At 43.0% G+C, this 26,857-nt stretch overlaps 2 protein-coding genes across 5 annotated transcripts in view; one reads left to right on the forward strand and one right to left on the reverse strand.

The window, feature by feature from the left end:
* Positions 1 to 7,008, reverse strand: part of SYCP2L (synaptonemal complex protein 2 like) — a 102,489-nt gene extending 95,481 nt beyond the window's left edge. For 3 of the 4 annotated variants that reach the window (XR_012025223.1, XM_072813627.1, XM_072813626.1), the window contains exons 1-2: positions 3,805 to 7,008; positions 3,409 to 3,433 (exon numbers count right to left, since the gene is read on the reverse strand). Coding sequence is in view for 2 of the 4 variants with exons in the window: in XM_072813627.1 (XP_072669728.1) it covers positions 3,409 to 3,433; positions 3,805 to 3,909 (130 nt within the window). In the remaining 2 variants the exon portion in view is untranslated. Of the gene's footprint in view, positions 1 to 3,408; positions 3,434 to 3,804 lie in introns of those variants that run through there. The other variant, XM_072813628.1, reaches the window with a different exon arrangement.
* An 8,575-nt stretch (positions 7,009 to 15,583) lies between these two features.
* Positions 15,584 to 25,011, forward strand: GCM2 (glial cells missing transcription factor 2). Its single transcript, XM_072813702.1, has 5 exons — positions 15,584 to 15,812; positions 19,210 to 19,462; positions 19,603 to 19,715; positions 20,333 to 20,458; positions 21,378 to 25,011. The coding sequence occupies exons 1-5, from the start codon at positions 15,723 to 15,725 to the stop codon at positions 22,314 to 22,316; spliced, it is 1,521 nt and encodes a 506-aa protein (XP_072669803.1). The 5' UTR covers positions 15,584 to 15,722; the 3' UTR covers positions 22,317 to 25,011.
* The last annotated feature ends 1,846 nt before the right edge of the window (positions 25,012 to 26,857 follow it).

Consider the following 26,857-nt stretch of genomic DNA (forward strand, 5'->3'; position numbering starts at 1 on the left):
AATAACAAAAACTCACGTGCACCCAAATAAAATCACAAGTGAAAGAGAAATAACTCACACCACAGAAATACAAACAATTGTAAGAGATTATAAAAAAATATATGCCAACAAACTGAACAACCTAGAAGAAATGGATAGATTCCTGGAAACAATCTTTCAAAACTGAATCAGGAAAAAATAGAAAATTTGAACAGACTGCTTACTAGCCATGAAATTGAATCAGTGATAAAAAAAAATTGCCAAACAAAAGTCCAGGACCAGATGGCTTCATGGGAGAATCTACCAAACATTTAAAGAAGAGCTAATACTGGGGTGCCTGAGTGGCTCAGTTGGTTAAACAGCTGACTCTTGATTTCAGCTCATGTCATGATCTTAAGGTTGTGAGGTCGAGCCTGGTGATGTGCTCTGCACTGGGCATGGAGCCTGCTTAAGATTCTCTCTCTCCCTCTGTCTCTCCTCCCCACCCCCTGCCAATGACTCACACTTAAAAGGGGAAGAAAAAAAAGAGTTTATACCCATCCTTCCCAAACTTTTCCAAAAAATAGAAGAGGAAGGAAAATTTCCAACTTCATTCTATGAGGGCAACATTTCCCTGATACCAAAACCAGATAAAGATACCAAATACACCCACAAGCGTGAACAAGCCAATTTTCTCTCATGAACGCAGACACAAAAATCTTCAAAGAAATATTAGCAAAGAGAAACTGATGATACATTAAAAAAAAAATCACTCATCCTGATCAAGTGAGATTTATTCCTGAGATACAAGCATGATTCAATTCACAAATCAAAGGGTTAGAGCACATCAGCAAAAAACATTTTAACAGATGTAGAAAAAGCATTTGACGAAGTACAACATCTATTTATGATAAAAACCCTCAAGTAAGTAGATTTGGAGGGAACACTAATATAATAAAGGCTTTTTATGAAAAACCCACAGCTGATGTCATACTCAATGGGGGAAACCCATTGAGAGCTTTCCCCCTAAGGTCAGGAACAAGACAAGGATGCCCACTCTCACCTTTTATTTAACATGGTACTGGAAGTCTTGGCCACAGCAATTAGACAACATAAAGAAATAATAAGCTTCGAAATTGGTAAGGATGAAAACACACTCTTTGCAGATGACAATACTCTATATAGAAAACCTAAAGACCTCACCAAAACACTAGAATAAATGAATTCAGTAAAGTCACAGAAAACAAAATCAATGTGCAGAAATCCACTGCATTTCTATACGCTAATAATGAAGCAACAAAAAAGAAAAGATCCCGGGGCTCCAGGATCGCGCCCTGGGCCAAAGGCAGGCGCTAAACCACTGAGCCACCCAGGGATCCCAGTCTAATATTTTCAACACATGGTGCTTGGAAAACTAGACAGCTGCATGCAAAAGAATGAAATTGGATGACTTTCTTTCATCATACACAAAAATAAACTCAAAATGGATTCAAGACCAAAATGAGAGACCTGAAACTATACAAACCCTAGAAGGTTGCACAGGTAGTAAGGTCTCTGACATCAGCCATAACATTTTTCTAGATCTATCTCCTGGGGCAAGAAAAACAAAAGCAAAAATAAACTATTGGGACTTCATCAAAATAAAAAGCTTCTGCACAGTGAAGGAAACTAATCCTTTACTGGATATATCATTTGCAAACGTCAGTGTCCAAAATATGTAAAGAACTATACAACATCAAAGAAATAATCCAACTGAAAAATGGGCAGAAGACATAAACAGAATATTTCTAATATTCTGTTTATAGGACATACAGATGCCAACCGACACACAAAAAGGAGCTCAACATCACTCATCATCAGGGAAATGCAAATCAAAACCACAATGAGACATCCCCTCATGCCTGTCAGAATGACTAAACCCAGAAACACAAGAAACAGCAAGTGTTAGTGAGGATGTGGAGGAAAAGGAACCCTTGAGGACTGTTGGTGGGAATGCTAATTAGTGCAGCCACTGTGGAAGACAGAATGGAGGTTCCTCAAAAAATTTAAAAAACCATATGATCTAGTAATTTCACTACTAGGTATTTACACAATGGAAATGAAAACACTAATTTGAAAAGATGTACACACCCCGATGTTTATAGCAGCATTATTTACAATAGCCAAGACATGGAAGCAACTCCAGTGTCCATCAGTAGATGAGAGATCAAGAAGAGATGGTATATACTAATCGAATGTTACTCAAACATAAAAAAAGAATGAGATCTTGCCATTTACAACAACATGGATGGACCTCAAGAGTATTATGCTAAGTGAAATTAATCAAAGACAATACCATTTGATTTTACTTTTTTTTGTTTGTTTGTTTTTTATTTATTTTTTATTGGTGTTCAATTTACTAACATACAGAATAACCCCCAGTGCCCGTCACCCATTCACTCCCACCCCCCGCCTCCTCTGATTTTACTTTAAAAAAAAATTTATTTATTCATGAGAGACACACACACACACACACAGAGCCATTTGATTTTACTTCTATGTGAAATCCAGAAAACCAAACAAATGAAGAAAACTAACAGATTCTTAAAGAACAAAGGTGGTTGCCAGAGGCGAGGTGGGTGGAGGGATGGGCAAAATAGAGGATTAAGAATTACAAATTTCCTGTCACAAGTCACAGGTGTAGGAGTGCTGACAACACCAACTCCCTCTTTGGCCTTGTGTCTTTTTCGTATCCTCACAATGACCTCCCTTGCGGTATGTGTTCCATGCCCCAGGGAGGATAATGTGTGGCCTGACTGGAATGCATGATGTGTTGTTCTGATCTTCCTAAAGTGAGGCACAGCAGATCCAACTGCAGAAAATACATATCCTCTGGCACACAGATGGCACCACTTTAGATAACTACCCTGTGACCTGACCACCATGTCTCTCACTCTATAAAAGCTGGGGATTAAGGTGCAGACTTGGCAGTGAATAGCTGCATAGCTCAGGGATCATATATTTGCTTGATCCCCCTTTCCCTCCCTCATCAGTAAATTACCCTGAATACAACTGAGTAAACAGTATGGAGTGCCTGCTTCGTTTTTTGGTCCTTGAGTGCCTTCTCAGACTGGAGGATATAAACAATAATATTGCAATAATGTTGTATGATGATAGAGGGACTACATCTATCAAGAGATCACTAAGTGATATGCATAATTGTCAAATTACTATGCTGCATACCTGAAACTGTATGTCAACTGTACTTGCATTAAAAATATTTAAAATGAAATGCACTTCAGGCAAACTGAGACATACCCCACAACAAAAACTCTGCATTGCCATAGGAGATAGTCAATAAATCCAAATACTGAAATCTGTTTTACTTTTATATGTCATTTACACAAATATTTATACCAGAATATTCTAATGAAGAGTAAGTAATCAATTAGTGGTAAATAATATACTTACCTTTACTACTACTCCTGGAAATAATCTAGTAAAAAGAAAAAAGTAAAGCTTGTATTATTTTTTTTATTATCACCAATAGGATTAATTGATTAATACTGATATTTCTCTAACAGGCAGGAGTTGACTTTAGTTGAAAAAAATTGAGAAATCCTATTTGACCTTCAATCACTATTATGATCAGCTTATCACCCTTAGAAAGGTGAATAACATGTATATGAAAATAACCTCATTTTTCTACAGCATTGCTTATATATAGTTTCCATTTCATTGTTTAACAAAAAATGAGTCTTAGTAAAACCCACATCTTAGAAAACACAGATTTTGTATAAATAACTTGAAGATTCCTCCAAATACCCAATGGTATCTGTTCAGTAATGCATCCACCCCCATCCTTACCAAGGCTGTGTCAAAGAAGTCTTCTGTAACATCAATCAGGGATGTGTCGGGTGCTGGATCTGCCGTGGTCAGAAATTGTGTTGTTTTTTCAAACCAGGAAACCATGTATGCAAGAAAAGAAACACTGATGAAACCTGTGACTGTATCACTACTGCCTATTCAGTAAAGTTTCATAAATATTTTACTGGAGCAAAATAGTTTTATTTTTATTTTTTATTTTTTTTTAAAGCAAAATAGTTTTAAAGACCAGTTTCTATAACATCTCAATTAGACCTGGCTCTAATGCCTCCATCTAGAACTCTCTAGAATCAAGGTCCTACTGGTCCAGGGCTGGTGCTAGTAAGTTCTCAGATACCAGCAAGAGATAGAGATTTGGCCAAGATTGATGCAGGCCTATCTAGGGGCTAGTGATTAAAGATTACAAGTAAATGAGCCTCAACACAGGAGCAAGTCTTGTCATCTGGGAGGCTGCAGAAAACAAACGAATCAAAGGAGATGCAGAATTTGGAAAATTCTCTGGAAGTTGGTTAGTACAGTATATATGCCTCAAGCCTTTCTCTGGTCAAAAGCTTCCAGCTAATTGGAGATTTGTTTTTCTATAGAAACATATATCCACGTTCATATTAAGTTGGTAGGATTGGTAGGATTCAAAATAAACTCATAGAAACCTTGCTACAATATTTAATCAGAGAAGCAAAGGCCACCTTTGGACCATTTTTGCTTATAAAAAAGAAAATCCTGGGTGCGTAGGTTGAAATTATCAATTGAATGTTAGTTCAGTAAGAGGAGTTTGTAATGGGAAAAAAAAAAAAAAAAAGCTTATGGGAATGAGTCTTGGAAACTTCATCCACTTTGGAGCCAAGAACCCAAAGCACCAGCTGGAGACCACGGACAAACCAATCCGTCCTCAACCTGGGCTGCACATTAGGAAAACCTGGGAAGCTTTGATACACCCTGCTGCCCGGCACCCACCACAGGCCTAGTACATCAGAATCTCTGGTGGTGGGACCCAGGCGCAGTGCTCGTTAAAGCTTTCCAGGGGATTCTAATACTTAAAGCTCTCTAGGTGATTCTAGTGCACAGCAAGGTGGGAGGGCCACTACTAAGTTCCAAGTGATGCTTCTTTTATCTCAAATCAGGCAATGATTTGCACCAGATTGCATTATTCACTTTCTGAGGCAAACTCTTCTCCAACAGTGCAATGGGAAAAAAAAAAAAAAATCTTCTATACAACAGAACTCACCACTAAGGCAATACTTCCTCCCTTCCTATATTCATACTCTGAATTCTATGCTTTTAAGTACTTGTTTTGGTCACTATTCTATTTACCACCCCAAATCCTATCCCCCTCCCAGCACTCCAAAATATATTGAGCACAAATACGGAGAAGTGGGGCCAATGCCACATTATTTGATCAAGCCTTGGGACTAGGAAGTCACACTCTGGACCTATTTATGTGCCACGATCATACATGCTCCCCACGGCTGTGTGATTACCAGAAGCCATAATAGTTATTTACAGATGTAACAGGTACTATCCATCATGCATACAATCTAGAACAAGTTGCTTAATCCTCCGGGACTTAAGGTACAGGACTAAATACATTCCTTTCCATAAGAAATTCTTATTCTAGGGAGAAGAACTTCTCAGTATATTTTGTGTTGACCTGCAAAAATAAACAGCTTTAAAAGTTTAGAATCCAGTATCCCATCTACTTTGGTAGTATCCACCTAGTTTCCTGGACCAAAACCTACATGAAACAGAACATGATTTAGAAGATGTCTCAAAAAATATATATATATAAAAATAAAAAAAATAAAAAATAAAAAAAAGAAGATGTCTCAAACTCTGGTTCTGAAATTTCTATCACCAACTGGAATTCCAATGGAATACGGAAAAATGCTATTTGATTTCAGAACTCCAATGGAGATCTGATCAGACTCTTTGATCTTGGAAGGGCATTTTAAAATCTAAATAGAAAATTCAGATTGAGGCAGATCCCAACTCATCTCCACACCAAAAAAATAAATCAGTTTAAAGTTCTAAGTTACCCCCAGGGACATCCTGTTCCATTTCCTTTAAAATCATTTTACCTCCTCTTCCCTAAGTTCTATTACCTACAGGAGTAAATACATGAGGGAGTAAGGTGGCACTACAAGCAAAATGAAATATATACAGTTTGTCTAAGCAAAATCCTTAGCTCTATCCCCACCCTGCAAATGATTTTAAAGTCACCGAGAGGAGTTAGGGAAAGCCTGGTGTTTATGCAGTCTCCCCATAGAGGTGCCACATAGTTAGAGGCATTTTACAGTAAAAGAAAAAAAAAGGGTACAGACAGATCTCCCTGAGTCAACCTGGTTTTACCAAACTTCAGGTACTCGAGTCCAGGGGGTGGAAAAAAAAAAAAAAATCAAAGGTTTTAGAACCAGCCAGATCACCCTCCTGCCCCTCTATCTTTCCTCATCTCACCAACAAATCGAGTATCTAAGGGTTGCAAAATCTCATCGTGAAAAGAGGGGTGTAACAGGAGATTTTACAAACACTGCTCTGCTTCCAGATGCCATTTTCAAGGCCCTCAGCATATTGCCCTCGGTTAACACCTAGGAAACAGGATAAAATGTCATAACGGCATGAATTAGAATAAGCAAAAAATGTTTCTGCTCTTTGGCTTTTCAGATTCAATGGAGATTTTCCAAGTTGGAAAAGCAGGCTGTGGCAAGGGGAAGTAGTTGATCATTTATCCAGATTCAATCTTGTTACTATTTAAATAATTAGGGAGCCTTTGGTGGGTAGTATACAGTATAGTAGTATCCCTACTCCTCCTGTAGTCCCAAGTTAAAGTCACTAAAATAAAGCGTGTGATTACAGCATTGGCTTGTCAAGGGGAGAAGAGGGTAGGCCTGACTCATTTCCGCACACTCCCAAAGCGCTCGGCACATGGATCAGGAAACCTATACTGAGCTTCATTTTTTTTCTTAAGATTTTATTTATTTATTCATGACAGACACACAGAGAGAGGCAGAGACACAGGTAGAGGGAGAAGCAGGCTCCCTGCGGGGAGCCCGATGAGGGACTCGATTCCAGGACCCGGGGATCACGACTTGAGCTGAAGTCAGACCCTCAACCACTGAGCCAACCAGGCACCCCCTGAACTTCATTTTTGACTGATCTTGGCCATAAAGCATCATTACCAACTTTTTTTCAAATCTGATTTCAAAGGAACAGAAGCTACCAAAATAGATAACTGGTTTTGTGACCCAAAGCCACATAAAATGAAAACAAGACACTTATCTTTGGGATCAGTCCCTGCTGAATTAGCAAAGGCTCATCTTCTTTGAGGCCATCAATGAAGAATTGCTGAATACATTTCAGTAACAGGGAAACATAGGGAAATTCATTTTTCTCCAGTTCCTGGGCAATAGACCACACTAAGTTAGAGCCTTACAATGAAAGTTATTAAGGGAGCAGATCCTAAGAGTTCACATCACAGGGGTTTTTTTTGTTTTGTTTTGTAAGTTTTGAGTAACTGCTACACCCAAGCAGGACTCAAACTCATGACTTCTAGTTTTTCTGCCTCAGCCAGGTGCCCCTCATCAAAGAATTTTTTCTCTTATTTTGTATCTTTAGGAGATGATGGATGTTAATTAAACTCACTGTGATCATTTCACAATACATGTAAGTCAAATCCCTATACTGTACCCGTCAAAGTTACACGGTGCTGTGTGTCAATATCTCAAAACTTGGGGTGAGGGGAAGCCTTACAAATACTTTCACATTGCTTATCCACCCACAAAACAACACTACTTTACTTGCCTTATTTATTGATTCATCAAGATGAGAGAATACAAGATGATTGTATTTTTGAGGAATGTGGCTTGCTCTCTGTTGAAGATATTCCTTTATTTTCTGAAATCCTTTATCATGGCATGCGTCAATAATGAGTGATTGAAGCTGGCAAGTTGAAAGTTTGCAAATTATTTTCTCCCAAGGACATTTATTTCATAGTAATAGTTCTATTCTTATCAATAATTCAATGTGGATATATCCCTTAGAACAGTAAATCATCAATTAGCCAATGACTGAGCTCGTTGGCTTAAGACAGTTTGCAGAATGTGGTTCCTGGACCACCAGCAGCACGGGCACCACCTGGGGATGGAGCAGGAATCAGACCCTGGGCTGGGGGTTCTGGGGTGGGGGGGCTTCTCACACATGCTAAGTGTGAGAGCCACTGACTTAGAACTGCACTTGACCCACAGAGATGGGTGGGAGAAGAGATTTTCTCCTCAGTAATGCTAGAAATTCTAAAAACGCTAAAAAAATGCAAACCTACCATAAGTAACATAAATGATCAGAACAGAAGAAAATAAACAATTACAGACCGAAGTATGCAAATTGTCATAATGATTTTTTTTCCACCTGAACATCAGCCAAGACGTACTTCTAAATACATACATTTGAGGAGACACTTCCTTACATATCTGGACTATAAAGGTAGGATTATTTTTTTTCATTTTAAAAAATTCAGCTCATTCCTACAGGCTATTATTTTAACAAGGAGGCATTGTGCTGTATATGGCCCCAATTTCCACATAGGATTAGTGATTTGAATGGAAAGATAGCATTTGAAATTAAACACGTGAACAGAGCATTTTTAAGTTAGTGCATTTTCAAGTGAACCTTATTGGCGCCAAGGGTGTTGAGTGATCCACAGACCTTTACTGCTGATCCTTATCCTAAAAGGACAGATTCTCTGCGGGGGGGGGGGGCGGAGAACAGCAAGGCTGAGAAAGGTTAGGAACCTGCAGGAGATCACCCCGCAGAGATTCCTGCTCAGATGCTCGGACTCAGAAGCTCTGGCTTCTACCTGGTTTCCTTGCACTCAGAATAATTCCAGACACTGCGCTCCGCTCTGCAGGGCTCTGCATGACTTGGTCAATCAGCTTCTTTTGCCTGACTTCCCTACTGATAATTATGTATGTATATATGTATGAATTAATTAATAAAAAATAAGTTTTTTAAAAAAAATCAAATTCCTCCTTGCCTCAGGGCCTTTGCACTGACTGTTCTAGGCCTAGACTGCTTCTTCTCACCACTCTCTACCTGGCTGGCTCGTCATCACCCTCTGATCTCAGCTTCCATATCACCTTTTCAGGCTGGTCTTCCAGGACTTTCTCAAGTTAAGGCAAGTGCCACTCTCCACCAGGATCCCCTCTACCTCTTTTTTCCCCACTCCTTCCTTTCTTTTTCTTTGGCTCTGTGCCAGGCTGTAAGCTCCATGTGGGCAGGAATTGTTCAATACTGTCTACCTGGGATAGTACCTGGCCCAAGATACTTTAGTCTAAGAATATTGGTAGGATAGTTGAAGGCATGGTGATAAACTGGATGTAGTAGATTAGGGAAAGAGAAGCAGCAAAGATTTTTTTTTTTTTTTGCCTCTGATTTGAGCAACTGAGGAGGGATTGTGAGGACAGCACAGCAAACAGAACTAGAAAGAGAGCATGCACACAATACCCGCTTCCTCCCTCCCCTCCCCAAAATACGCTTGATCTTTACATAGAAAGCATCCAAGGCAATTCCACTCCCATCGTCTTCCTTAAGGGACTGCAAAGGATCTTCCTCGTCCTGTACAAAAAGATTAAGAAAATGTCTCAAAGAACGGCATCTCACGTTTTAAAAATAAAAGAAACGAAGCTTCAGATCGTCAGCCCCAACAAAAAGGTTTTGTTTGCTCATACAATTAATAGGTCTAAGCAACATACTAGGAAGCACCTTCTTTAGCCCTGTGACAAGTACACCTAACACAAGAAGCAAAGCAACCGTTGTAACAGTCACACTAAGTAGACAAACTATAGTGACAACTAATAATAGGAAGCTTTGGGTTAATGACCCATTTTTATTTTTTTTATGACCCATTTTTAGAATGAGAGTTTATAAAATGGAAGTTTTGGCAAGTGTGTTTCAAGCCCAGTCAGGAGATCAAGCTTTAGGTTTCTGACTTCAGTGAGTTTTAAATGAACTTCTCTAGGACTTTTACTGCAACTTCCAGGGTCAAATATTCACCACCGACCACCAAAGAGAATTTACAAAACATTAAGTAGTGGATGGTTACATCCTTTCTTCAAGAGTAATCCCTGGGTCTGCCACCTTGGTTTTCACAACACATTTTGCTACATTAAATAACTTCATCCCAACAACTATTTAAAAGTACAATACGCAAAAAAATACACTTCAAATTATCTTCTAAAGAGGTTTTTTTTAAATAATAAATTTATTTTTTTTTATTGGTGTTCAATGGGTGACAGGCACTGAGGGGGGCACTTGACTGACAGGATGAGCACTGGGTGTTATTCTGTATGTGGGTTTTTTTTTTTTTTTTTAATCTACCTTGGGCTCACAGTCCAAGTCCCTTCCATATGTACGTGACCAAAATCCTTGAGAGCCAGCATATGTCACAGTACTATCCTCATTGTTTACAAATATGAAAAGTTAGGTGAATTCAAAGACCCAAATCCAGACTTCTTTTTTTTTTCACCAATAGTGATTTTGGTTAAAGGAATGTTGAGAAGCAGAGGCACTGGCTCCACCTCCAAATCTGGGGTGGGGGGGGAGTTGTCTTTGAGGGACCTTCCCCTACAGTGCAGGTAGCCCAAGTCCCAGCAATCGGGACCACAGTTCTGGGGCCCAGGTGGGTTCCTGTCATTGCGGGGTCTACGCAGCAAGAGGGCCTGGGAAAACAGCAGCAGCAGCAACAAATCGAGACGCACCATCTCATTGCCTTCTTTTTTTTTTCTTTTTTTTTTTTCTGTTCTTGCTCACGTCCTCATTTTATTTATTTATTTTTATTGGAGTTCAATTTGCCAACATATAGCAATCACCCAGTGCCCATCTCCTTGCCTTCTAAATGCGGATTCTCCAGCTTCCTCTTTTCTGAGCAGGGATCAGAGGTTTCTATCCTGCTCAGCTGCCTCCCTGAACGCTCCTTAGCGGACGCCAAGCAAATCTAAGAAGGTTGCAGGTGTTATTCTATATGTTGGCAAATTGAACACCAATTTAAAAAAAAAAAAACATAAATAATAAAACTTAAAAAAAAAAAAGAAGGTTGCAGGGCTCCAGCCCCCCCCCCCCCAACGCCAGCTCTTCCCGAGGTAGCCAGTGCGGGGTCTGGGGGGACCCCCGCGGACCGTGCGCTCTCGCAGCCCCCCTGGAACCGCTACACCCGGACCTGGACCCCCCACCCCGTCCCCTACCCCCCACCCCTACCCCCACCCCGGGTCACTCACCGCCCGCATCCCGAGGCCGGGCCCAGGGTGCGCCTGGCCAGTGCGCCGGGCTCAGCCTCCCGCGCTTCCCAGGCGGCGCCCGCTGCGCCCACCAGCGCGCACCCGCCCCGGACATCCCCGCAGCCCTCATTAGGCCCCAGGTGTTCGGGCCACCTGGGCGCGCGCACCTCGGAGCATCTCCTCCGCGGACGCCGGCGACCCCCTCCTCGCCGCCTCGCGGGAGCCGCTGGCTGCCCCGCACCCGCTAGAGCTGCGCGGCGGGCTCTGGGCCCTGCACGCCCACACGGGCCAGCCCTGGATCTGTCCCGGACCGAGCAGTTTGGTATCCGGAATTGTGAGACTCTTTCTGAATTCGCAAAAAGATTAAAAATAATAATAATAATAATAACGGTACACTCAAAAACCAAACCAAATTGGGGGAAAAAAAGTCAATATTTTCATGCATTGCTTGTTTTCTACCTAACTTCTTTATTTTTAATTTTAATTTTTTTTCCTACCTTCCTGTAACCCGCCGAGAGTGGGTACTAATGGCCAGGTTTTCCGCTAAGTAGCTTGTTTCAGGTGACCACAGAGGCAAAAAAAAAAAACAAAAACAAAAACAAAAACAAAAAAACAACCCCCCCCCCAAAAAACCCATAAATAAACTGGACTAGTGTTTTCTTAAAAACAAACAAAACGACCCCTCAGGTCCAAATATTCCTTGTGTAGAAATTAATTTGTGTTATAATCACAAGCTATGGGGTATTTCATGGCAAGACATTTACAGAAAATACTTGTTTACATCAAAGCGAGACCCAGTAGAACCAGAATGTCTGCTAGTCGGCCCAGGTCTGTGCACACACCTGCTGGTCGTTCAAAATGATACTTGCTTCAAGATCATGAAATCTGTTTCCTGGCCAATATGATGTAAAATACTTACATTACTTTATCGATTTTCAACTAAGCCTAGCAAATGCAAAGCCTTTGCTTTTGAATAAATGAGACTTTATTATTATTTTTTTTAATTTTTATTTATTTATGATAGTCACAGAGAGAGAGAGAGAGAGAGAGAGGCAGAGAGGCAGAGACACAGGCAGAGGGAGAAGCAGGCTCCATGCACCGGGAGCCCGACGTGGGATTCGATCCTGGGTCTCCAGAATCGCGCCCTGGGCCAAAGGCAGGTGCCAAACCGCTGCGCCACCCAGGGATCCATGAGCCTTTATTAGACCAAAGTATCAATCAAGATAGAGCCAGCTGTGAATATAAAGTGTTCTGAATCAATGAAAATACCAGTGCAGGAAAAAAAAAAAAAAAAAAAAAAAGGAAGAATCGTAACCAGTAATCAAAATACAGGTTAAATGCATTTGATTTTACAGAATAAGAATAAACAATATAATAAAGTTACAGTTTTCCTAATAATAGGCAAAAGCATTTTATCCTCAATTATTTACAGAATTTGGGGGGAAAACATATCCTTCCAAACTATAGAGTTGCTAGTGCATTCAAATCTTCTGGAGAAATGTAAGACAACACCACTACTTACTTATTTTTATTTCCGCATTTTCACTTCGATTACCTTTTTAAATCTATTTTTCTTTCTTTTAAGTAGGCTCTTCAATATGGGGCTTGAACTCACAATCCTGAGATCAAGATCTGAGCCCGCTTCTCCCTCTGCCTGTGTCTCTGCCTCTCAGTCTCTCTCTCTCTGAATACATAAATAAAATGTTTTTTTTTAAAAAAAAAAAAAAAGATCTGCACTGAGATGGAGTCAGATGCTCAACGAACTGAGCCTCCCAGGTGCCGCTCAATCAGCTTCTTTTACCAACATATTTTACTGGGACATAATTTTAGAGCAACTTGGGATAAAGATTTTATTTCTTCTGAAACTAAGTAGGGTGGGAACTCTATGATATTTCTTTGGCCACCAGAATCCATTTAGAAAAAAAAAAAAGGTATATGATTCATTGATTTGGCTTTAGCGTCAAGAATTGTATTTGTATGTTTGAAGGGTAAAGACCCTCTAGGAACATTCCAAGATTATAGAGACAAGGAAGATTCTAACAACCTTTACAGTAAAGCCTCGAAATGAACTTCTCTGCCGCATCCGAGGTGATTTTAAATTTTTTTTCGAAGTCACGTTAGACCATTTTAAAGTCTATATTATCTCAACTTATCACAATTAACGAAATGTGTATTTGTAAGAGGGAAGCGTGAAGGATGTTAACGTCTGGAAGACAAACAGCATAAAAAACAACTGAAGGATGGGGAGTGGCCGGATCTTTGGCCGTCGGTTAACATGATGAACCTGCGGGGGGGGGGGGGGGGGCAGAGTGGAAGGTCCTTGGTTTCGTCTCCGACAGTCCGGGCGACACGGGAAGAGGGACTTTAATGGAAAACCCTGACCTACAAGACCTTTCTGAAAAGTGAACTTTGGGGAGGGAGAGGCTGAGGGATGAACAAGTCGCTTTCATCTCCGGGGACTTTTGGCCTCTGGTTGGGAGGAGAATTTAGCTCCAAACGAGAGAAAGAAGAAAATTCGTGGCACTGCCCGACGCTGGCATCCCCGTCCCCGAGCGTCCGCTGCGCGCGGCTGGCGGCCCTGAACCGCAGCGCCACGGACCCACCCGACCGCGCCCTTGACCCGGAGGTCAGGGCACCGCGAGCGTGGGTGGTTATTTAGCCCAGGTTGTGCGTTTGAGGCGCCTCTGCTTTTCCCCCCAAAGCCTTTGGTCCAACGAGGGGACTGGTCCCAGGAGGTGCTGCCGGGCCGGGTTTGCCAGGATACAGGTCCGAGCATCCCGCCCCCCCCCCCCCGCCCCTAACCGCGATTGCCCTTGGGGGCGCCTCTCGTCTGCACGGGGCTGGCAACCGAAGCTGCCCCCCTGCAGAAAGAAGGCACGGAGAGAAAGAAAAATCTGGAAACGCCCTTCCTCCGCCGCTCAGAGCGGCTACAGAGCGATTTGGGTTATTTCCAACGATTTCTTTTATTGGACGCCTCCAGGTACCCGGGGATCACCCTCAGGAGGCGGATGAGCAGACGGAGACGACTGGGTGTGGGTCCCGGGGAATCCGCAGCATCCCGCGCCCCCCTCACCGGGCTCCTCCCGGCTCTAGAAAACTTCCCTAGAAGGAAGGGGGGATGGTCGCGACAATAGCAATAAAAAACGATCTTTAAAACGTTGTCTCCGGTGGACGGCGACTGAGAACGCGGAGTCCCAGTCCCCTGTTTAAGCGGACAAGGAAACTGAGGCTCAGAGGGAGCCGAGACAGGAGGGGGGGTGGGGGGAGTGGGGTAGGAGGAGGGAGAGGGAGAGCGCAGTCAGCGACCTGCTCGCGCGCCCGGGCCCTGCCGAGCCCGCCTCCACCCCTCCCGGTCCAGCAACCCTTAGGTAATCTCCATCCCCCCCCCCCCACCTTCTCCGGGTTCGCTTTCCCGGACTCTAGTCCCACTGGGCCGTGTCCCTGGCGCAGCCCCCGCGGAGCACAGGTGCCCCCAGGCCCGCGAGCTCGCGGGGACCTCTGGCGTTCCTTCCGACCACACTCCCCCGCCCCCAGAAGACCAGCAGCACAGGCTTCCGCACACTCGCGACCGCGACGACGGAGCCGAGCGTGGAAGCCCAAGGCCAGCTGCGGGGGGCGCACGCACCCAGACCCGGGGCGCACCGGCCGGGGTCCTACAGAGCGCGCCCGGGAAGGACGATCGCTCTCAGGGCCCTCGGCGGCAAAGCCCGTCTCAACACCTTCCATCTAAACGCAATCCGAGGGGATCCCTGGGTCGCTCAGCAGTTTAGCGTCTGCCTTTGGCCCAGGGTGTGATCCTGGAGACCCGGGATCGAGTCCCACGTCGGGCTCCCTGCATGGGGCCTGCTTCTCCCTCAGCCTGTGTCTCTCTCATAAATAAATAAAATCTTTAAAAAGAGAGAGAGAGAGAGAGAGAGAGAGAATGTTGTCAGATTCCAGATGATTCTGACTTTAAAAAAAAATAAAATAAAACGCAATCCGAAACTCCAGAGGCGAGGCGACGGTAGTGGAGGAAGAAGGAAAAAAAAGATCCCAACTTAAATGGGACTTTTTAAAAAAGATTTATTTATTTATTTATTTATTTATTAATGAGAGACACACACACAGAGAGAGAGAGAGAGAGAGGCAGAGACACAGGCAGAGGGAGAAGCAGGCTCCACGCAGGGAGCCCGACGCGGGCCTCGACCCCGGGTCTCCAGGATCGCGCCCTGAGCCGAAGGCAGGAGCTCAACCGCTGGGCCCCCCAGGGATCCCCCGAGACACTTCAACTCCCCACCCCCACCGTGGCCCCTCGGCCTCTCGGGTCCCCCCCTGGGCCCCCAGTTCCGTCCGGGCGGGGGAGCCGCTGCGAGCGAGGAAAGGCGGGGCAGGGGGAGGCGCGTCTTTATAAACCCGCGCGCCCTGGGCGCCCGGGCTGCGGCCCCCGCGGCGGAGACCCCGGCCCGGGACCCTCGCCCGCCACACCTGGCTTCCTGAATAAATCCTCTCTCTCTCTCTCTCTCTCTCTCGGCCTCCCTGCGTGTCTGTCTCCGTCTCTAGCCAGTTCGCTTTTAAGGAGGGCACACAGCACCGCGCACCTGCCGGGGTTTCCCTCCTACCTCCGGGACCGTGGGCGGCGCGCGCGGGCCAGGTGCGGCGATGCTGGCGGAAGCGGGGCGCAAGGCGGACTGCGCGTGCTCCTACGGGATGGAGCTCACCTGGGACGTCAACGATCCGCAGATGCCTCAGGTGCGTGGACCCGGGGCGCGCGCACCTGGCTCCGTCCCTGCCGAAGAGGCCTGGCGGCGCCGGGTTCCCGCAGGGACCGAGGGGAGACCCCCCCCCCCCACCCCCGCAACATGCCTGCGAGCCCTCGACTGTTAGAGGGACGCGGCAAAGGGCAGCGTTGGGGGTGGTGATGTGTGTCGCCCAGGTCTCTGCTGGCACTTGTCTGGAACACACCCGTGGCCCCTGGGAACTGCCGATTGGGCCTCACCTGGCCACAGCGGGACCCTGTCCCTCACTTTTCTTTATCCACGGTAGAAAGCAGGTGACCCTCGCATCCAAGTCTATGAGGAGGGTGCAGCAAATGTAGATACCACTGCTTCTCCAGACCTGTCAGGTGCGACTATAAATCGCGGTGGCCTGACTCTTAAACAATTAGCATGACTTGGGTGATTTATGCAGATGCCCGTGGCTGCCTGGACGGTCCTGCTAACCAGACCACAGGCGACAAGGGAGCCTCTGGAATCGGGATTTTGGACGGAACTGCTGAGCTTACTTCTCTAATGACAAGGCGATCCCCTCCTTTTAGGGTGATTTTTTTTTCTTTTGTTTGGTTTTAATGGAACAGAGTAGTTTAGAGCCGAGTCCAGGGAAGGAGCTGGACAGTTCCATGCTTGGTCATACCGGTTTGAGGCAAAAACTGAGAAGTGACTTTGAAGTCCCGGGTGTAGGTAGGAGGAGAGAGGAGTGGCTTCCCAAGTATTTGCAAAGGTGGACTTCCAGCAGTGTTGTGGCACAGGGATGACACATGGCATTTATTCAACTTCTACAATGTGCCATATAGATATTCAGGCAGGTGGCCTCTCAGAGATCAGCGCTGTTTGGGATGTACATATGTGCAGGAATTTGTCTTATTTGTTTTAAAGTCTGCTACTTTACAGTCAGTCTGTACCGTTTGTGTGAAAGCAGGGACATAGCACAGCAAGGATGCCACATTCGCTCTGACTTCCGTCCAGAAAATCTTCATGGGAAAATAATCCGATCTTGCCTTTTAAAAAAGAGCCACTTCCAAATAATGGAACGATGGCTCCTCTTCCATGCATTTTCCAGACTTCCTGTGCAAATGTAAATTATTTGTCCTTTACGAGGCTGGTTCTTAAACAGGGGATGTGTGTAATATCTCAAAAGGGCAGGTGCATTGGGAAATAGGAGTGGAGAAACAGGATGCTAGCCTTGCTCCCGCTGACCAAAGGAGAAAGAACCAAACTAGCTGAATGACCTTGAGATAGTTCCTGAATTTGCCTTAGTTTCAGCTAAGGTGACCTGTCATCAAGTGGTGGAACTAGATAACAATCTTAAACTATCAGCCAGATTTTCTGTCATGTTCAGTATGTGCATACTTGTCTGCAAGTACGCATGTGCCGACACATTAGGACAAAAGCAGCCCAATCCCGGAGTCCTCCTTTTTTTGTTTGGACTTAAAAATGTGGTCTCTGTGGCTTCATTTTCAGTGTCACTGCTTTAGTGGCTGGTATGGGATGTGGGGGTGATTGTCTACCTTTACAGGGGGATGCTAATGGAATACTCTCTTCTGAAAAATTGTCTATTTTATGAAGATCCTTAGATTGAAATGTTCACTTTAAAAACAAAGATATTGGCATTAGTATAAACTTAAATAGTAGATCATTATATATTTCATTTGTGACTTACCTTAAGTCGATATATTAATTTATGGCAATTACAATATTTCTGAGAAAAGGTAAACGAGGCCTGGTAGTAATAACAATGATTTCAGACAATATCCCCATGGTTTTGAAAACTAAATTATCCATTTTCCTATTATTGTTAGAATGTATAATACTAGCGATGTATCCAAATCTGAATTGTCAGGCCGAGCACAGTTTTGCTTTGCAAATGTTAGATCTAATTTCCTTGGGATGGTGGGAGGGAGATGAGGTGCAAATGGCTTATTAATGTGCTAATACTCTTCTAAGCCTCCATCACACCAGTAAAGCCAGTGGAACCTGGCTACACCACACTAGAAGGTTGTCTCTCTTAACTCCCGCTTCCTCATCTATGAAATGTGAGGATGGATGCCCATGATGGAAGGTGGTGGGGAGGGTCATAGATACTCCACGATGTGGCTTTGCAGGCTATACTGTCTCTGTGCCAAATACCCAGTTCTGCCATGGACAGAAAATAGCCATAGCCAATATGTAGACAAGTGTGCATGGCCATGTCCCAATACAACTGTATTTATGGATCTTGAAATTTGAGTTTTATATAATTTCCATGAGTCACGAAATCTAATTCTTTGGATTTTTCCCCAACCATTAAAAAATATAAAAGTCATTCTTGGCTTGTGGATCCTACTAAAACAAGTGACAGGCTGGATTTGGCTCAGGATTCCTAGCATGCTGACCCCTCCCGTAGCGAGTATCTGCTAAATATTCAGTGCTTAGTAAAGGGCAATTTTTTATTAAACTCCTATATGAGAAAGACATTACAGGTAGATAACACTTATCATGGGCAAAGACCACCCATGATGGATATTGAAGGAGTGCTCAGTGTTTTAGATACAACTTATTATTTCAGCCATGTGGCTCTTTGTTGAGGAGAGTGATAATTCATGTTGCTCCAGGGAGGGGTCCAGAGCTCGGCAGTTTCCACTCCATGCTTGGGTTAACCTTGATGGCTATGTTCTTCATGACAGCGTCCCTATAAACTTGGAGAGCTAAGTTGGGAGGAGCAAGGGTAGCTCTTCTTGTCTCTCTACTGTTGCTCTGGGTATCACTGCTGATGTAACTGGTAGATTTGGGGTAGAGGCAAGAACTTCAGGAGAAAAAAGTGGTGGATCAACATGGAGCCATATTTATAGATTGAACTGCATTTCAGTGATAGAGCATTCCAATCACTTTTTGCCTTAGCACTTTGATGCTTAATTTGAAAATGTTTTCATTTTTAATTTAACATTTAAGCCTCCCCAGAAGTAGTATACCATGGTGGTAAGGAAGATGGGCTCTGGAGTCAAACTGCTAGGGCTCAAACCCTAGAGCCAGGTCTCCTAGCTGTGTGTCCTTGGGCAAGTCAATTAACCTCTCTGACCTCCCTATACTATAGGATTAAATATGGATTATAGTACTACTATAATCCTATTGTCTGTGTGAGTTTAGAAGGCTAGATGAACTAGTACATGTACATTTGCAAGCTAAGAGCTTTATAAACATCAATGAGTAGCCAGTGGTCAGAATGGCAGGCACAGACAAAATGTGATTGGCATAGTTTGTGGGTTTTATGATAGTTCTGGAATTAAAAAGAACCAGTTTTTATTCTAACGTGCTTGGGAAAAATTAAAAGCGTGATGTGTCAGGTTTGGGTCTGGTCAACTCGTTCATCCTTCCTTTCTTATGCTCCCTTCCAGGAGCTGGCCCACTTTGACCACTTCTGCGAGTGGCCGGACGGCTATGTGCGCTTCATCTACCGCAGCGACGAGAAGAAGGCCCAGCGCCATCTGAGCGGCTGGGCCATGCGCAACACCAACAACCACAACGGCCACATCCTCAAGAAGTCGTGCCTGGGCGTTGTGGTGTGTGCCCGGGCCTGCACCCTGCCCGATGGCTCCCGCCTGCAGCTGCGACCTGCCATCTGCGACAAGGCGCGCCTGAAGCAGCAGAGTGAGGGCCCAAGGCCAGGATGGGGTGGGATGACCTTGTAGACTCGAGAGTTCCCTTTTGCCAAGGAATTTCCCTTGCTTCCTTCAAAAGCACCTGGGGTCTGAGTTGTTAGTAATATTGCTCTCCGTCTGGCTTTGCAGAGAAAGCATGCCCCAACTGTCATTCCACTTTGGAGTTGATTCCCTGTCGCGGGCACAGTGGGTATCCTGTAACCAACTTCTGGAGGCTTGATGGCAATGCAATATTTTTTCAAGTAGGTGGGGGCACATGACAATTTGTGGTGGGTATGTTCATCAGGCCACAGGGACCAGACCACCTGCCCTGGACCTTAGGAACTCTGTTCTAACCCAAATAGAGCTTCGTGGTCAGAAACCTGGGCTGGGGGACGCCTGGGTGGCTCAGCGGTTGAGTGTCTGCCTTTGGCTCAGGACGTGATCCCAGGGATCGGGATGGAGTCCCACATCAGGCTCCTGCAGAGAGCCTGCTTCTCCCTCTGCCTCTCTCTCTCCGTCTCTCATGAATAAATAAATAAAATCTTAAAGAAAAAAAAAAAGAAAAAAAAAGAAACTTGGGCTGGGGCTCCCAGGGCCTTACTGGGTTCCTAGGAATTAGGTCAGCTTCTGCATGTTCAGTAAGGGTGAGAAATAGTAAACCAAATTAGAATTATAGCTGAGTTAATACAGGAAAAGGGTTGTTAGGTAATCTTTTAAGATCTCTGTTATCAATGTTGTTTTATTTGGTCATTTTTCCCTGTCATGTTGAAAAAACAAAAAACACCTTGAAATCTTGGGAAAGACAATCAATTTTTAACAGGCGTCACCAGCTTCCTTCAGCAAAATAAACATATGATTTATTTCCTTATTAATGCAGGCCAAAGGAGTTCACGACCACCCAAGACCAGAGAGCAAATCAGAGACGGAAGCTAGAAGAAGCGCCATCAAGAGACAAATGGCCTCTTTTTACCAACCCCAGAAAAAGAGAATTCGAGAACCAGAGGTAATGGGGAGCTGACATGACACTGTGGTCTGTGTTCATTTCCGTCACAAAATACACTGCTAATTATGTAAAATATGAATGCTACAAATTAATTAGGTTTTATTTTATGGGAAAATTATATTTCCAACAAAATGTCATTGAATCCACATTTTGGATAGGGTTTCTAATTTCTTCTTCTTCTTAAAAAAAAGGCAAACTGTCTCTACAGTCAATGATATAGTGAGGATGTGTGCTGACACCCTGACATAAGGGCCAGGTATCCAGTTTTACTAAAAAGAGAAATACGTGCATACCAACAGTCAGTTAATAGCACATCCTTGAGAGCATCCTTTTATTATTTACACAGAGCAAATAAAACTTCCAGTTGGGGCAACTTGATCCAGTTTGGCTTTAGTCTGGGGACGAGAGAAGCTCGTGTTTGAGCACTTTCTAAGAGTTTCACACGTGAAATGGTCACAAAAGCCTTACGAAGAGGTGGCTGTTATTTACATTTTTTAAATTAGGAATCTGAGGTTCAGAAAGGTTAAGTAACTAGTTTGATTAATGAGGGACAGAGTCAGGATTTGAACAGAGTCAGGTCTATGTCAGGCAGGAGCCTGTGTCTCCGTTATTATAAATAGAAATCCATTATTATGATCAGGCACCACAGAGCCATCTGCCACTCAGCCCCAGCCTGCCTGGCTACCGTGGACTCTCTTCATTCGGCAGCATGGTGTTGGTGCCTGAGCAGGCTCAAGTGATGCAGCCCTTGGACCACGGGCCCAAAGCATGTACCTGAGCGGTGCAGTGCTCACAACACACAACTGGCCAACTGGAAGTTTGTTTTCACTTGGTTGGTTGGCCACTGTTCCAGATGAGGGTGACCATGTAATTTACATTTCTGTTGACCAAAAAAAAAAAATGTATATCATTTTTTTAGGCCGGAGAGAATCAAGACAACGGTGGACATTTCAGCAACATACCTCCCTTGGAAAATCCAGAAGAGTTTGATATCATTACTGACACTGGCTTCCCTATTTCAGGGCAGCCTTGCTTTTCCTTCCCAAACTCCGATGCTTACAAAGCTACCTGTGACCTAGCCACCTTTCAGGGAGACATAATGCCACCCTTTCAGAAATATCCAAACCCAAGAATTTTTTTGCCTAGGCCACCTTGCAGCTATGAATTGGCAGCTCCTCGTTACACAAATTCAAGCCCACATCCCACCCTTTATAAGAATTCTAGCAATGTCCCTAATGACACAGACTGGGTTCATCTGAATGCACTACAATACAACGTCAATTCATACGGCAGCTTTGAGAGAAGCTTTGATTTCACCAGTAAACAACATGGCTGGAAACCAGCTCTTGGAAAACCTGGAACTGGGGAGAGGACTGACCATGGACAGTTCCAGGCCGTGGCCAATCACCCTTATTATAACACAGAGCTCCCCTGCAGGTACCTCGCAGCTGCCCCAGCAGGTGCTCCAGCCCTGCAGACAGTGATCACCACCACCACCAAGGTGTCCTACCAGGCCTACCAGCCCCCGGCTCTGAAATACTGTGACAATGTACAGGAAGTGAAGAGCCTTTCAGGGTGTAACTATGCTTCTGAAAACATCCCCATGTCCATCTACCCGGAAGTCTTGGACTTCCCAACCACAGTAGCCAGGGCAGCCTCTCCAGCAGGGTCATTGCCTTTGAAAATTCCAGGTGATTGCAGAGCCATCAGACCCACTTTGGCCTTTCCTCAAGAGTCTGCTCCCCCTAGGACAGATGGAGCAGAGACTTGGGATGTGTGTCCATCTAGGTTGGGGTCTGCAATCAATTATTCAGATGGGGTCAGTCCATTCTTTAGCTACGATAGTGAGGACTATTGAACAGCAATCCTGGCCACAGCATAATATCGGTGTCCATGTGTGCAGTGAAATGTGGAATAGGAGCTATCTCTTGTTTGAGCTGGGAGATTGATCTAGCAGACATAAATAATAATAATGCTGATCAGTTGAGAAAATCATGGGTTGGAAATATTTAGATAGTATAGGGAAAGTTGTGCACAGCACTATAAAACCTATCACACTACAGGGGTGCCTGGGTGGCTCAATCATGTAAGCCTCCAGCTTGATTTTGGTTCAGGTCGTGATCTCAGGGTCATGAGATCAAGCCCTGGGTCAGGCTCCACTCTCGGGGCAGAGTCTGCTTGAGATTCTCTCTCTCCCTCTTCCTCTGCCTCTCCTGCACCCCAGGCTCATTCACTGGCTTTTAAATAAATAAATAAATAAATAAATATCTTCAGAATAAAAAAGAAACCTACCAGACTACATAGATTTAGGTCTGAAATGTGACTCCCCCAAATGAACAAATAAGCAGTTTGGATACCATGATGATTAATAATCTAAATTCACTGGAGTAGAAGCCATGAATCCTGGTTCTCATTTTAAGCCCTTTCCCATTTGACCATAGGTAATTTCATAAATCCTTATCTGGCACTTAGGGGTTGTCAAAATAGCTTCCAGAAGAAATCTTGACAATCTTATCTCCTGAGTTGTTTCTTAAAATGTTTATTTAGCATTTACACTCTATTAAAAGAGCTTCAGGAAATATATTTAATCATTTTATCTCCAAGTATATATCTACAACTTTTTAAAAATCTACAATATTGCAATGATAACATGCAATTGTTTTAAGAGAATTTTGTTTGCCAGTATCAGCTGAATAGCTTTTCTTAACATCGATGAATGTTTTCATAACAGAAAGAGCCTAACTATGATGTGTATTTAATGGATTATTATTGTGCTAAAATTTGTTTTTTTTCTGATTAAGTTTTGGAATTAGAATTGAGATGTTTTATTCAAATGCAGCTTTACTGTTCTTTTGTTACTCCTTATAAATGTCATTGATAATATTTGATTGAATGTAATAAAGAAGTTTTAAGGTAATGTTGATGCTGGCATTATTTCAAAATGAAAATAGGAAAAAATATTGTTCATATTATCACCTGGGAAATAGTTTCTATAATATACAGAAACATATCGGTTCATTTAACAGTTTTATAGTTTATTTCTTTTTATCCTTTTGTATCTTTTGACCCCCTTCACCCATTTTGCTCACTCCCCCCCTCCACCTCTGGCAACCACCAATCTGTTCTCTGTATCTATGAACTCTATTTTTTGTTATTTTAGATTCCACATGTAAGTGAAATCATATGGTATTTGTCTTTCCCTGTCTGACTTCTCACTTTGTATAATGCCCCCAAGATCTATCCATGTTGTCACAATAGAAGACTTCATTCCTTTTCATGGTTGAATAATATTCCATTATACCTATATGCCATATTTTCTTTATTCACTCATCCATAGGTAGAAAACTATTAGGTTGTTTCTGTGTCTTTGCTATTGTCAATGATGCTACTATTTACGTGAGGGTGCATATAGCTTTTCAATTTGGTATTTTCATTTTCTTAGTATAGATACCTAGCAGAGGAATTGCTGGATCACATGGTAGTTCTGTTTTTAATTTTTTGAGGAAACTCCATGCTGTTTTCCATAGTAATTGTACCAATTTCCATTCCCACCAACAGTGCACAAGGAAGGGTTCCCTTTTCTCCACATCCTTGCCAGCACTTATTTCTTGTCTTCTTAATAATAGCCATTCTATGATGTGATGAGCACTGGGTGTTATACTATATGTTGGAAAATTGAATTTAAATTTAAAAAATAAAGGTGTGAGGTGATTTCTCACTGCAATTTTGACTTGTATTGCCCTGATGATGGGTGATGCTGAGCATCTTTTCATATACCTATTGATCATCTGTGCGTCTTCTTTAAAAATGTCTATTCAGATCATCTGCCCATTTTTTAATTGGATTGCTTTTTGCTATTGACTTGTATGAATTTTTTTATGTGCCTTGGATATTAACCCCTTATTAGATATATGATTTGTAAACATTCTCTCCCATTCAGTAAATTACCTTTTCCTTATGTTAATGATTTCCTTCTCTGTGCAAAAACCTTTTAGTTTGATGTCATTGGACTCACTTATTTTTGCTTTTGGTATCAAATCCAAACAATCACCGATACCAATATTAAGGGGTTTATTGTTTCTGTTTTCTTCTAGGAATTTTATGGTTTCAGGTCTTATATTTAAATTCTTAATCCACTTTAATTTTTTAAGTATGGTGTAAGACAGTGGCCCAGTTTCATTCTTCTGCATGTAGCTATCCAAGTGCCATTTATTGAAGAGTCTGTCCTTTCCTCATTGTATATTTTTGGCTCTCCTCTGTTATAAATTAATTGCCCATATATCTATGGATTATTTCTAGGCTCTCTGTTCTGTTCCATTGATTTATGTGTCTGCTTTTTATGCCAATACCATACTGTTTGTTTACTACAGCTTTGGAATACAGTTTGAAGTCAGAGAGCACAATGCTTTCAGCTTTGTTCTTCTTTTTCAAGATTGCTTTGGCTTTTGGAGTCTTTTTGTGATTCCACACAAATTTTAGAGTTGTATTTTCTATTTCTGTGGAAAACACCAGTGGAATGTTGGTGGGAATTTTGCATTGAATTTGTAAATTGCTTTGAGTAATGTGGATATTTTAACAATATAAATTCTTCTGATCCATGAGTTTGGGATATCCATTTATTTGTATCTTATTTAATTTCTTTCATTAATGTCTTATAGTTTTCAGTGTGCAGGTCAGGTCTTTCACTTTCTCAGTTAAACTTATTTCTAGATGGGGCATCTGGGTGGCTCAGTGATTGAGCATCTGCTTTCGTTCAGGTTGTGATCCCGGGGTCCTGGGACCAAGTCCCGCATCAGGCTCCCCACAGTCTCCCCTCTGCCTGGTCTCTGCCCCTCTGCGTCTCTCATGAATAAATAAATAAAATCCTTAAAAAATTATTTCTAGGTATTTGTGGGGTTTTTAAAAAAGAATTCTTTGCTATACTAGTAACCGAAAACATTCAAAACATTCAGAGGGCATGCATGCGCACACACTATTTTTGTACAGTTCCCAATACTTACTAAAATCATTCAGTTTTCAAATTAGTACAAAGTACATAAATTTTTTTTGAGAATGGAGTATTCTATTCACATATAATACTCAATTTGCATAACTAAATGGCAGTAAGTCAGATAGATGCCATTTTAAATTACTGAGTGTTATATATTTTTTACCTGACTCATAAAACCCTAATACCCTGATGTAATAAATACATAGAGTCCTGGCCTTGATATTAAATGAATATGAGTACACTCCTGTGATTCCCTAGCCAACTCTTTCTCCAAGGAAAGGATGCCTAGCACACTCACAGACTACTTCTGTTGACTGAACACACAGCTTATAATAATGTCTAACATTTATATGGCACTTGCAGGGGCCAGACACAGTTCTAAGCTCTGAACATATGCTAATGCTTTTAATCCTCACAGCAGTTCTCTGAGCTACCAGAGAGACCTGCAGTGACTGACATGTAAATAGCAGCTGGGACTTGAATTCAGAGCACCTCCTACACTCTTAACCACCACATGATGTTAGCTTTGACTATAGCTATTTATCAGTGAAATTCCATTTGTACTTAGCACATGTGTACTTGGCACCAAGCAGGGAGCTTGACTACTTCTAAGTATTTATGCCCAACACAGGACCTGAGGCATCCACGTAAGACAAGTAGAAAGGGGCAGGGCAGGGAAGGGAGTGAACACACTCAGGGTGGAGGCCCTGAAGCAAACATTTCCTAAAGTGTGGTTCAAGGATACCCTGGTTACAGGGTGATTCTAAATAGTCTGCAGATATTTTATGTGAATAGTTGCAGATTTATTTTAATGTGTAAAGGAAAAGATATAAGTAACACATCAAGCCTATGATTTTAAAATATTTTTGCCTAGACAAAGCAAGATAGTATGGGGGTGTGGGTTGGTTTGTTTGTTTGAAGGCAAGGCAACTTATGATGAAATATTATGCAACCAACAGTACAGATGTTGCAAAGAAATGCTGAACAATGATTAAAATGGTTCAAAATGGGTGAGAACTACGAACTAGTGAGACACATTTCTCTGGAACAAGGGGACAGGGGTGGCTCAGGTAGAAAGGGTAAATGGCGATGACAATGAGATTGTATAAAGCTGGGGCCAATGGAGAAAAACAAACATATATGAGATTTTTAGCATCTGGAAGTTTAATCACAGGGCTGAAGGGTCTAGACAGTGTGTAATACTCAGGAGCCAAGATGTGGACGTTTATCCCAGGAGAGGTGGGTGAAGAAATATACCTCAAGTGTCAGCCAGGGCCCCCCAGCCATGCTATCCTCCAAGGAGCCAGGTTATGGAGAAGGGTGGCTGTGTAGCACAGATCAGTTCTTGTGAACAGGGCCAACTGAGGAAGGCATGGGAGGGTTTACACTCTGGATCATATCTAACGCTC

The sequence above is a fragment of the Canis lupus genome, chromosome 37 (genome assembly GCF_048164855.1).
Source record: "Canis lupus baileyi chromosome 37, mCanLup2.hap1, whole genome shotgun sequence".
Classification (NCBI taxonomy): domain Eukaryota; kingdom Metazoa; phylum Chordata; class Mammalia; order Carnivora; family Canidae; genus Canis; species Canis lupus.

Bases quoted from the DNA above. Each gene is read 5' to 3' on its own strand.
- GCM2 (XM_072813702.1), top strand. From the start codon at position 15,723: ATGCTGGCGGAAGCGGGGCGCAAGGCGGACTGCGCGTGCTCCTACGGG. The intron at 19,463-19,602 runs GTGAGGGCCCAA...CTGGCTTTGCAG, and splicing joins GGCGCGCCTGAAGCAGCAGA to AGAAAGCATGCCCCAACTGT. The intron at 19,716-20,332 runs GTAGGTGGGGGC...TTATTAATGCAG, and splicing joins GCAATGCAATATTTTTTCAA to GCCAAAGGAGTTCACGACCA.